This window comes from Pseudorca crassidens, chromosome 14 (genome assembly GCF_039906515.1).
Source record: "Pseudorca crassidens isolate mPseCra1 chromosome 14, mPseCra1.hap1, whole genome shotgun sequence".
NCBI lineage: Eukaryota > Metazoa > Chordata > Mammalia > Artiodactyla > Delphinidae > Pseudorca > Pseudorca crassidens.
In genome coordinates, this window is record NC_090309.1 from 44,790,918 (window position 1) to 44,804,235 (window position 13,318).

A 13,318-nucleotide genomic window follows, 5' to 3' on the forward strand; every position below is an offset into this window, starting at 1 on the left:
ATAAAGACTTGTCACTGTACACATCATGCTCTACCCTCTTAGCTCTTACAAAAAAGCAAAGGCACTGTTTTATAAGTTTTTAAATTATTGTTTTCAGATGCTTTGACTTAGCAATATTTACTGATAATTCAAATTTTTACATTTGCTTTAGCAAAGGAAAGTGAAGACAAGGAAAACCTTCCCAAAAGGACATCTTCTGGTGGCTTCAAATTTACTTTCTCCCACTCCACTAGTGCTGCTAATGGAACAAACAGTACAAACAGTAAATCTGTAGTGGCTCAGACACCACCAGCAAGTTCTAATGGATCCTCTTCCAAAACTACAAACTTGGCTACATCAGTAACAGCCACCAAGGTATGTGAAACTGCTCTACACACAAACTTCGCTTTTTTCGTCTGTAGAACTATTTCATGTTTCCTGAAGAAAATTTGGATAATAAAAATAATCTCAAAGAAGAAAAAAAGTTGCACACATTGTCATCAGAGAATATGACTGCTAACATTTGATTGATTTTTCTTTAGGTGTATGGGTTTATCTGACACAATTACAGTCTCTGTATAAGCACAGTTTTGTATCCTGCTTCCATTAATTACGAGAATTTTTCTCTGTTATTAAAACATTAATGAGGACTGTAGAATTTCATTTGATTTAGCTGTATCATAGTATTTGTAAGCATCCCCTCCCCCCACCAATATTTTGGAGCACATAAGTTGATTCTGATATTTCACTGACTACTGGCATTGTTGCATTTTAAGTTATTTTCTTGGATAGATGAGTAGAACAGTGTTTTCACCCATATTGTCAAATTCCTCTCCAGAAAGGCTATACCAATTAATGTTACCGTAAGCATTGTATGAGTATGCTTGGTTCACTGCAGCTTTGGCACTGTTATTATAATGATTTTTAATCTTTACCAGTTAGGTAGAGGAGACAGTATATATCTCGTTCCTAATTGTGTCATTTGTTACTAGTAAGGTTGAATGTTAGCCTTTTGAATTTGGTCTTCTGTTAATTGTTCATAGTCTTGCCTTTTTAAAAATTGGTTTATGTCTTTTTAGTATGAGTGAGTCTTTGGTTAAGAATATTAACCTTTTTGTCATTCACATAGCAAATGTATTTCCCATTGGTTACTTTTTTCATGTAAACAAGTTTAAATTTTATATAAAACTTTTTTCTTTCATTTACATTATTATTATATGTAATATGTCCTTTTCCCCAAAAAGGAGTGGCTTAAAATAAAAAGGCATAAATAAAGGACAACTGTTAGTATAAGGTTAGAAGGACAAGAGAAGGCCATAGTAGAAAACCTAAGTGAAGTGATGCTTCTTGTTTTGAACACAGAATATAAGTCTGAGTTTATTTATTTTACAAAAATGTAGAATCTTTCTTCAGTATTGTAGCAAGGTGGGCTCTTGACTAATGATCACAGAAGTAGCATTTTCAATAGGATTCTCCTGTTTGTGAAATACAGTTTATGTTATTGAATAAGAATTTTTAAATTTTCATTTTTTGATAGGACAATTTAGTATAATATTATGACACTATATTAAGAATATTTGCTGTTGAGTTATATTGCTTGGGTTCAAATCTTGGCTGTGCCTCTTTGTGTTTGACCTTAAGTAAATTATTTAATCTCTCTGGGCCTTATTAGTTTTCTCATTTTAAACAGGGATAAAACAGCACCTCCTTTATAGGTTTGTTGTGAAGGTTTAATTATTTAATAAATGTAAAGAGTTTAGAACACTATTTGGCACATTCTCAATATATACTAGCTTTTCTTTTTCTTTTTTTTTTTAATCAAAGTAATATATGCACTTACTTTTAAAAGATAAATAGCATTAAAAGTATTGAAAAAAAAACAGTCCTCTTCTACGCAGCGAAGGCTTGGAACTCTTCTAGCTCGTTCTTCTATTTCTAATTAATATGCTAATACTGCCATATTGTTTTACCACTCCGTACCAGATCCTCACCCTTATTACTCTCTGTATCACAGTTTTTGGTTAAAACAATATTTGATAACTTTATAGCTATAATAACACAAATATTCTTTATTCATTAATTTTTTTCCTGCTTTTTTCTCTTTTTTTCCCTGCTTTTTTCTACACTGTGTTTTTCTTTATAACTTTTCTCTTTTTATAGAGTAAATAACCTCTCAGGTTATTTTCCACATAGTCTCCCCCTTGGAGACATCTCTCTTAAAGTCTCCCATCTTGTCCCAGCCTAGATTGGTTCCTCTCCAGACTTGCTGCTCATCTGTTGTCTTAAGGCTGCCTCTGCCATCACACTAATACTTCCTTTTGCCTTGCTTCTTTTCTTATGTTGACTGTTTCCTGGATCTCAGGTCTCTGTTCTCTTTCTTGATTTTCCATCTCATTTTGTTGGAGCATACCCTCTCTGTTTCCTGGAAAAAGAATTCCATGAGAGATAAAGTTTGAGACCTTGCATGTATGAAGATGTCTTTATTGTATCCTCATACTTGATTGACAATTTAACTGAATGTAGAGCCAAATTAGAAATAATTTTCTTTCAAAACTTCGAAGTTATTGCTGCCAAGAATTCCAGAGACATTCTTACTCCTGATTGTGTGTGTGTGATTTTATTTGATTCTTCTTGGAAGCATTTGGGGTTTTATCTCTGTATTCTGAAATTTCAGGATGATATACTTTGGGCATTCTCAGCTAAACAGTCATGACCTTTAGTTTTGGGACATTTTATGCTCTTTCACTATAGCTTATTGTTTGGATATTGGGCCTTATAATTTTCATAATTTTTCTCTCCTATTACTCATTTTTTTGTTCTATTTTCTGGGTTATTTCCCTGAGTTTTTAATTTACTGTCCTTACAGATAATTTTTTATTTATGAACAAGCAAAATCAAGTGCGAACACAAACACATATTTCACCTTTTTTGACACTAACAGCAGATTGCCGAATACATTTGTTCTACATCTTTTGGGGGAACAGATAGAAAAATAGCAGTTGTTCTTGGAAAACTAATTAATTGCTCAGTCACTCAAGACTATCACAAAAATTTGATACTAAGCAAGATAGGAGCTCACAGAGTAAAGCACTAGTTATATTGGCTCTCAACCTTTTTCAGCAAACTGACCACATTTCTAAGTGAAGGCAAGTTCTTTATCACCAATGGCCCTTTAGCCATTTTCACCATCGTTGCTTTTCAGGTGTCCAGCAAAGTGATTCAGAGGTAGATAGATTAGATAGATAGATAGATTCTTTTTTTAGATCCTTTTCCATTATAGATTATTACAAGATGTTGAATATAGTTCCCTGTGCTATACAGTAGGTCCTTGTTGGTTATCTATTTTATATATAGTATTGTGTACATGTTAATCCCAAACTCCTAATTTATCTGTTCCCCCCCCCACCCTTTTCCCCTTTGGTAACCATAAGTTTCTTTTCTGTGTGTTAGTCTATTTCTGTTTTGTAAATAAGTTCATTTGTATCATTTTTTTTTTTAGATTCCACTTACAAGCAATATCATGATGTTTGTTTTTCTCTTTCTGACTTACTTCACTTAGTATGATAATCTCTAGGTCCATCCATGTTGCCTCAAATGGCATTATTTCATTCTTTTTTATGGCTGAGTATTACTCCATTGTGTATATTTATCACGTGTTCTTTATCCAGTCATCTGTCGACGGACAGGTTGCTTCCATGTCCTGGCTATTGTAAATAGTGCTGCAGTGAACATTGTGGTACATGACTCTTTTTGAATTCTGTTTTTCTCAGGGTATATGCCCAGTAGTGGAATTGCTGGGTCATATGGTAGTTCTATTTTTAGTTTTTTAAGGAATATCCATACTGTTCTCCATAGTGGCTGCACCAATTTACATTCCCACCAATACTGTAGGACAGTTCCTTTTTCTCCACATCCTCTCCAGCATTTATTATAATGTAGACTTTCTGATGATGACCATTCTGACCAGTGTCAGATGTTACCTCATTGTAGTTTTGATTTGCATTTCTATAATAATTAGTGATGTTGAGCATCTTTTCATGTGCCTGTTGGCCTTCTGTATGTCTTCTTTGGAGAAATGTCTGTTTAGATCCTCTGCCCATTTTTTAATTGGGTTTGTTTCTTTGATGTTGAGTTGTTTGAACTGTTTATATATTTTGGATATTAACCCCTTATTGGTCCTATCATTTGCAAATCTTTTTCCCATTCAGTAAGTTGTCTTTTCGTTTTTGCTTTGCAAAAGCTTTTAAGTTTAATTAGGTCCCATTTTTTTATTTTTGCCTTTATTTCCTTTGCTTTAGGAGACTGATCCAAAAAAATATTGCTACAATTTATGTCAAAGATTGTTCTGCCTATCTTTTCCTCTAGGAGTTTTATAGTATCTGGTTTACATTCAGATCTTTAATCCATTTCAAGTTTATTTTTGTATATGGTGTTAGAGAATGTTCTAATTTCATTCTTTTACATGTAGCTGTCCAGTTTTCCCAGCACCACTTGTTGAAGAGACTGTCTTTCAATTGTATATTCTTGCCTCCTTTGTCGTAGATTAATTGACAATAAGTGCATGGGTTTATTTCTGGGCTTTGTATCTTGTTCCATTGATCTATATGGGTGTTTTTTGTGCCAGTACCATACTGTTTTGATGACTTAGCTTTGTAGTACAGTCTGAAGTCAAGGAGCCTGATTCCTCCAGCCCCATTCTTCTTTCTCAGGATTGCTTTGACTATTTGGGGTCTTTTGTGTTTCCATACAAGTTTTTAAATTTTTTATTCTAGTCCTGTTGGTAATTTGATAGGGAATGCATTGAATTTATAGTTTGCCTTGGGTGGTATGGTCATTTTAACACTGATTCTTTCATTCTTTCATGGAAAGAACACGGTGTATCTTTCCATCGGTTTGTGTCGTCTTCAGTTTCTTTCATCAGCATCTTATAATTTTCGTCACCATCGTTGATTGCTACAATCGAATTGATTGGTTCTTAAAATTAAATAGATCAGGTGATAATTTGTCTGTTTTCCTTTGGGAGGCATCCTAAAGCTCTAACATATTTTTTAAAAATCACATTCTTTGAAAATTTTATAGTTTTCAAGATCAGCGAAACAGTAGCTACTAATGAAATTTATTTATTATTTTTGGCTGCATTGGGTCTTTGTTGCTGCACATGGTCTTTCTCTAGTTGTGGCGAGTAGGAGCTAGTCTTCATTGCAGTGCACAGGCTTCTCATTGCAGTGGCTTCTCTTGTTGCGGAGCATGGGCTTCAGTAGTTGCAGCACATGGGCTTCAGTAGTTGCAGCATGTAGGCTCAGTAGTTGCGACTATCACCTTTACTGATGATTAAAAATTTTTAATCATGTTGAAGGAAGATCTATGTATTCTTTTATTTTTTTTTATTTTGCTGTGGCACTCAGGATCTTTGTTGCGGCATGCAGGATCTTTTAGTTGCAGCATACGGAACCTTTAGTTGCAGCATGTAGGCTGCAGCAACCTGCATCCTGCAGCATGCAGGATCTGGTTCCCTGACCAAGGATCAAATCCAAGCCGCGTGCATTGAGAGCATGGAGTCTTAACTGCTAGACCACTTGGGAAGTCCCATCTATGTATTCTTTATTTCATTGAGTAGAGCAGGGGTTCCCAACCCCCAGGCCTGGGTTATACATTTATTATAATGTAGACTTTCTGATGATGTGCCTGTTTTCAGGTATGTGCCTGTTTTCAGATGTGCCTGTTTTCTGCTATGCGGAACCAGGCCGCATAGCAGAAGGTGAGTGGCAGGCGAGCAAGCAAAGCTTCATCTGCCGCTCCCCATCGCTCACATTACAGCCTGAACCATCCCCCCACCCCCCATCCAAACCATGGAAAAGTTGTCTTCCACAAAACCGGTCCCTAGTGCCAAAAAGTTTGGGGCCCACTGGAGTCAAGGATAATTCTTGAATTCTGTCCCCTTAGATTTGTTAATATGATGAATTATGTTAAGTTTCCTAACTTAAAATTTGTTAATTTGTCAGTTTTAGTTCAGAAAGAGTCATTGTTTCTTCATAGGTTTTTGTTATTGTTACATCAGTTGTTTTGATCCCTTCTGTCATAGTAGAAATGTTTCTCAAGTGTCTGGTGATGCTTGGATTTTCTTTCATATTAAAAAGTAAGGTAGTTTGGGATTGACATGCGCACACTGCTATATTTAAAATGGATAACAAGGACCTACAGTATAGCACAGGGAACTCTGCTCAGTTATACATATGTATATGTATAACTGAATCACTTTGCTATACACCTGTTAATCAACATTGTTAGTCAACTATACTCCAATACAAAATAAAAATAAAAACTAAGAAAAAAAAGAAAGCCTTGAGAAGTGCCTCAGTGAGGTGCTAATCTATTTATGCAGCAAAAATACAAAATAAATTCATCTGCTAGGCTCACAGCACCAAAAAAAAAAAAAAAAAAGGTAGACTTTTCAACAAGACTGCCAAGACAATTCACTGAGGTAAAGAATCATCTTTTCAACATGGTGTTAGGACAACTTGGATATCTGCATTCAAAAGAATGAAGTTGGACCCTGCCCCTCACCATGTTACAGAACTTAAAGTAGACAAAAGTTTTAAATATAAGAATTAAAAGGATAAAACACTTAGAAAAAACTACAGGTGTAAATATTCATGTCCTCAAATTAAGCAGTGATTTTTTTTTTCTTTTTGTTTTTATTCACCGCAAGGCTTGCGGGATCTTAGTTCCCCAGGGATTGAGCCTGCACCCCCTGCAGTGGAAGCACAGAGCCCTAACCACTGGACCACCAGGGAATTCCCCTAGGCAGTGATTTCTTAGGTATAACACAGAAAGCACAAGTGTTACAAAAGAAAAAAACAGATAAATCAGACTTCATCAAAATTAAAAACTTCTTTGCTTCAAAGGACACTATCATACGGTGAAAAGGCAGTCCACAGAATGGGAGAAAATATATCTGATAAGGGACTGGTATCCAGAATATATAAAGAACTCTCCAGCACAACACAGCAACCTGGTTTTAAAATGGGCATTTAAAAAGATTTCTCCAAAGAAGATATACAGATGGGGCATATAAGCACATGACAAAATGGTCAGCATCATTAGTCAGGAAAATGCAAATTAGTCAGGAAAATGCAAATCAGAACCACAGCGAGTTTCTACTTCACACCCACTAAAATAGCTATAATAAAACACATGGACAAAAACGTGTGTTAGTGAGAAACTGCAACTCATACATTATTGATGGGAATGTATCAATAAAATGGTGCAAATGCATTAGAATACAGTCTGGTAGTTCCCCAAAAAGTTAAATTCCACTCCTAGGTATATACTCAAGAGAACTGAAAATAATATGTCCACCCTAAAACTTGTACATGAATATTAATAGCAGCATTATTCATAATAGCCAAAAAGTGGGAACAACCCAAATGTCTATCATCCGATGAGCGGATAAACAAAATGTGATATATCCGTAACGATGAATATTATTTTGCCATAAAAAGGAAAAGCGATGAAGTACTGACACATGCTACAACATAGATGAACCCGAAAACATTATGCTAAGTGAAATAAGCCCAACACAAAAGGCCACATATTGTATGCTTCCGTTTATAAGAACTGGTCCAAAATAAGCAAATCTTTAGAAACAAAGTAGATTTGTGATTTCCTGGAGCTGGGAAGGAGGGAGGGATGGGAAGTGACTAATGGGTAGAGGTGTTGGGGGGTGGTTGTTGATGAAAACACTCTGGAATTAGTGGTAGCGGTCACACAGCTTTGGGAATATACTAAAACCACTGAACTGTACACTGCACGGGGGTGAACTTTACGGTATGTGAATTATGTCTCAATTTTTAAAATAAGGCAGTTAAAAACAATGAGAAGGGCCTACTGATGTGGACTTCATATAAAAGACTAGAGCAAATGCCCTGCTCTTTTTAGGGAGTGTTAGTGGTTTGGGGTTTTTTCCCTGTGGAGCCACTTAGCTCTTACAGGCATAGCTAGTCTGCTACACCTGGTGAGTATAAGCTCACCTGCTGGTGTTCTGAGAGCCTGGATGGGAACGAAAGCTTAGAATGGAGGTGGGCGTGTCTCTGCTTGGCATGCAGAATTTACTGTTTCACACTGGCACCTTTCCCCTGCCCTTTACTGTGCCTGAAGTCCTGAAGTGCAGAGCCTTTCTGTTGCTTTTCCTTTATGGTTCGTGGTGGTAGAGGAGCCGGAATCTCCCCGTGGGGGTAGGCGTGTGGTAGGGGAACGAATTGTAGAATTGAGGACTCAGTTGTCTGTTTCACTGACTCAACTGTTAATCATCTTCCCTGCTTTCCCCAGTATTTTGGTTCCCTTACTTCGTAGTCTTTTCTGCAGTTAAGACAAGTAAGTTTGCTTCTTATTTCTATATCCCCCTGCAAACCCTTCTTTCTTGACTTCGTTCTCCATTAAAACTGAGTTATTTTGCCTCTGATTTCTTTTTCCAAAAATGTCTTAACAGCTTTCATCTGCTGTTTTCTCCTTTCCTTTTTTGTCTTTGTTGATATATTGTCAGAAACAAAAATTTTTGAAGAGAATATAATGCCTGGGAAAGCAATCTAAATGTCCAACCAGGAATTTAACTTTGGCGGTGTATCCGTACCATGGAATACTAGAGTTTAAAAGAATGAAATAGAACTTTGTGTACTAACACTGAAAGCTGATATTTGTTTAAAAGCAATACATTTATAGTTATATATTAAAAGTCTGGAACCTATCAAATTCCTCACAGTGTGCACCTGTGGATTTATAGTTCCTTTTACTTCCAATATTTCATATTTTGTATTTTTATTCTTTGTATGGTAAACATGATTTTTTAAATGTATAATATGAGTTTGTTTATGGTGTATATATGTATAGATAATAGAGGTAAAATTGAAAACTAAATTGTGTAGCCGAGTGTCAGATAGAATATTTATTGATCTTATGCCAAAAATTATTTTAAATGTTAACCATTTGGAACTGAAATGTTTGTACATTATGATATATAGGATTAAAAGTAAAACTTGCCTTAATTTGCTGTGTGAATATCAGACTGGTGCCTTTTTATGCTGTAATTATGTCTTCTACTTCCTTTCGTCCAACTTGTTTGGCTTAGAAACCAAATAACAAATAATGATAACAGTAATAGTAGCTAATAGCAATTACTGAATAGTAACTACATACCAAGCACTGTGCCAAGTGCTTTACGTTTTGTTTTAAATTCAGCCACACTACTTCTTGCTTATCCAGCTTACAGTTTGTGTGTTAAGCTGAGAAAGAAGCAGAAAGATTCTCACTTAACTACTAAGTTTTATTTGATTCACAGACTTTCTGATAACTGTTTCTAGCTGCTCAGAGCCCTTTGCTGATTAATATTAGTGTTTCAGTTATATTCTGGTAAAGTGTTAATGCTAGATGCCTGGATTCTTTAGGTATGAAGCTACTTAGGTTTGAAATATGACTCATTTCAATTGTACTTGCTTATCCCCTAGAGGTCTTAAGGGTTTGAACTAGATGCAGTGTTTACAGTAGCTCTCTTAACCTGTAAGGTATGTGTACAGATTTCATGGAATTGGTTCAAATTAATGCAGACCTGAGGACATATTAATTGTCTGGGTAAAGTGTCCAGAGCTTTAATAGGATTTGCAAAGGGGTCCATTACTTATAAAAGGCCGAACACCTGAAATATCTGATCCTTTTCTTCTGGGTAGAGAGAGATAGTCCTAAATTTTTGTCATTAGTTTTTAGGAACCATTTCATGTGTTTATTATCATCAGCCATTTAAAATTATTCTTCAAAAAGCAGAAAAAACAATGATGTGTACTTAGTGATGAAATATATACATGAGGTATATATATATATACATACATACATACATACACACAGAGACTAAAAGGCACCTTTTTGTCACTGGCTGGCTATCATCTCGTGTAAGGTTAGAGAAAGGAACTAGTTCATCTCCAAGGTCCTTCTAGCTCCAAATGTCATGATTCTTTGTGAGTCCTACTGTTTGGAGATATTTTTCCACAGTGAAATTTTGCTGAGTTGAATTATGAGGTATCATTAAAAATCCCATAAAAAAGTTGAGGGTAACTAAGAATACCAACAGTTGTACTTATTACTAACTGTTCATAATTTCAAGCAGTTCCTTTATCAAATTCAAATATATCTGTTTCAGATACATGTGGTTAGTTTAGAAAAATGATTTCTAATACCTTTAAAAGTGACTACATTTGTACTAATTAGCTTTTTCTGTTGTTACATATGTTAATTTTTTTTTTATTCTTCATTAGGGAAGTTTGGTTGGTTTAGTGGATTATCCAGATGATGAAGAGGAAGATGAAGAAGAAGAAACATCTCCCAGGAAGAGACCTCGTCTTGGCTCATAAAATATTTACTGGGGACCCTCAACATGTGGTTGTACAAAAATGCTGCAGCTGTTCAGTGAGCTGAAAATCTGAATCAGAAAGCTTTCTCACTTGAACTTATAAATATACAAGGAATAGCAAAAGACACTCAGTATATCAGCTAGGAGAGTTTAGCTCTGTAAAAAAAAAAAAAACCAGGCTTCCCAGGAACTTGATCACTTGCTAGTAATTAATGGGTTTGCCTTTCAGGCTGTCAAAAAAAAAGTTAGTAACCAGAACCTGGGAGATAGCTTCTCAGCAAGGGAACTCTCAGGTTTTGGGACGGTTTAGGGGAAGGACAAAGTTGATAAAATAATATTAATGCAGGGTTGCTCCAGGAGGGTTTCTGATTTAGAAACAGTTATAAAACTTCAGTTGCAAACCCAATAACATTACTTGTATAATGGTGCTGGCCATGTTGTTCTTTTAATCAGTTGCCTCTTTTTAAAAGAAATTTTTATGGAAAACAAGTTCAACTATCATAAAAAATGAAGTTAAGCTGTTGGGACCATTTCTTTGAAGATATAACAGAAATTCAGCCTTACTGGTAGGTAGAGGGAAATACACCCTGTATTACAGCACATGTTGAGTTTTCTACACCAGGAACTTTCAATGTGTATTTTGATGAAAACAAACAAGCTGGATTCAAAATGGGCAGTTTTGTTAATATAACTAACTTTAAAATCAGCACTTTTACAGATAACAGATGCCAAGAATCAGTATGGTAGTATTCCAGAATGATTTTCTCTAGAAATGGGAGTGGACTGAACAGAATGTTTTCAACTGCCTACCAGTACAATCTTTTGTGGAAGATACTTTGAAGTCACTTTCTGCTTTGTTAATAAAGTTGTCTCTCTCCAGAGCTGCAGGCAAGTTTTAAAGTGTAATTTGTAAAGACTAACATACAAAGAATAGTGCTGAATTAAGTGGCATTTAATATCTACAGGCCATTTTGATCCAAGAAGTTACTTCAGTGTCAGAGTATGCAGCACATGAAGCTTTTCCAAGAACTAACAAGGGTGTAATATGAAAGCTGCTTTTTTTTTTAAGAATAAAAGCACATTCCATGTACGTAAATGAATATAAAATAATAAACTGAGGCAAACAGTTAAGAGGTTTTATTTTTAGAACAGCAAGTTAACTGTAAATATTTTAATGTTAGTTTGCTCATCTATGATCTGAGATGCTGAAGTGAGAAAAACATCCCCCAAACTACAATTTAATGCATTGGGAAGAAAAAAACCAAAAAACTAAAAATAGTAATTCCAGCTACAGCCTTCAGATCACCCTTGTAATGTGTTACGGGTCCATTTTTCCTGGAATAGCTTAAACTGAAGCAGTTTCCCCTGTTTTGGAGATTTTGTAGTTAATTTTAATTTTGGCTATTGTTTGGAAGATGGGCTGTCTGTGTAGATACGAAGTATAGTTTTTCCATAAAACAGATGTTTATTTTGTATTAAAAATACCACTGTACTTGTTTTACACCATTTGTATACATGTGGTGATATTAATGCTGACCTGTAAAATTCAGGAATTAAAATGTGACCCTGTAATTCTATGTTTGTTGCTTTTGTTTGGTTTCTTGTAAATATAAGTAAACTCCATTTTGAGATGTGTCCATTTTACAATATCTTTTTAAAGCCAGTAAGTTATCCATAGATATTTATTATAGACCACTGTGTCATACACCAATCTGAATGAAAGAATTCTAAACAAGGGTCAATTGCACATAGAAGGTATGCCTTGGACACATAAAGTCCCAGCACCAAAGCATCACAGCATTGGGCTTTTACCACCTCTTTGATTAAAGGTACATATATTGAAAAAGACCTTCCACCTCATAAAGGCAAGTGAATCAGGATTTAAACCAAGATCAGTAAAGTTACCATATGAATACATTTTCTTTCAAGCAAATTTTATCAAGCCCCTTCACTCTTCTTAGCTCTTATTAAATTTCCTCTTGGACTCTAATAAGCCCAACCCTAAAGCGTTTCCCTATTTACTCTTGACTCTTCCTGATTAAGTAATTTTAAGTTCCAGTAGGAAGTATTATCTTTATATATCTTATGAAGTTTCTTTAATTTTCCTTTCTGAAGAACTGCCACAAGTCTTTTAAATCATTTAAATCATCATAGGAGAAACTTTTCTTATAGCAGAAATGTGAATGTTTTGTTGAATTACAGGAAAACACTTTTCATGGTACAGATGCTCACCCACAATGATACGAAAACAAGACTTAAAAATAATCCTTGAAAGAATAACTAACTTAAGATTACACGTTAGCTGCTGTCTTAAATGTCTACCCTCAGGCAGATCAAGATTTTTATCTTTATCTTCACTCAGTGAAGCAAGCCGGAGCCCACATTTGTATGCCTGAGGTTCTCTTAAAATTATATCTGTAAACATGTATGCAATATAGAAACTATTTTTAATAAAAAGCTAGATGAACAGATTTCTGTGTTTTAACCACTAGTTTTTCAACTTGTCCATCTGTGATGAAAATGTGACAAATATAAAGTGATGCTGAGTTTTCTCTGCACGTTGAAAGTTGGAACTAATTAATTTTGGTATCCCTTTTAAAAAGTTTATAACGATAGATTTAAGGAGATAAAATGGAATTGTAAGTTAAACTCAGGAGTGGCCCGTAACTAGAAAAGAGGGTGCTTATGGGATGACACAACACAGGAAGCTTCTGAAAGGAAGGTTTCTCTCCTACTATTTCTGGTTATTTTTTAGCAAATGGACAACAGAACACTACCTGGGATCACTTCACACACAGAAGACCTACACCCATGGCAGAATTCAGGTCAACAGGCTCAGGCAGTTGTTCCTTTATCTGTTTTAATGGTAGCTCTTCTAGAAAGAAAAATAGAGTATTTTTAACATCCCCACGTCTATTTTCAAAGTCCTGTTTGCGCCTGCCT

General features: G+C 35.2%; 1 protein-coding gene across 2 annotated transcripts in view; it reads left to right on the forward strand.

The window, feature by feature from the left end:
* PPP4R3B (protein phosphatase 4 regulatory subunit 3B) overlaps positions 1-11,952 on the forward strand; it is a 63,249-nt gene extending 51,297 nt beyond the window's left edge. For both annotated transcript variants that reach the window (XM_067705014.1, XM_067705013.1), the window contains exons 16-17: positions 152-354; positions 10,281-11,952. In XM_067705014.1, coding sequence (XP_067561115.1) covers positions 152-354; positions 10,281-10,376 — 299 coding nt within the window. In that variant the 3' untranslated portion in view covers positions 10,377-11,952. The remainder of the gene's footprint in view (positions 1-151; positions 355-10,280) is intronic.
* Positions 11,953-13,318: the final 1,366 nt, after the last annotated feature.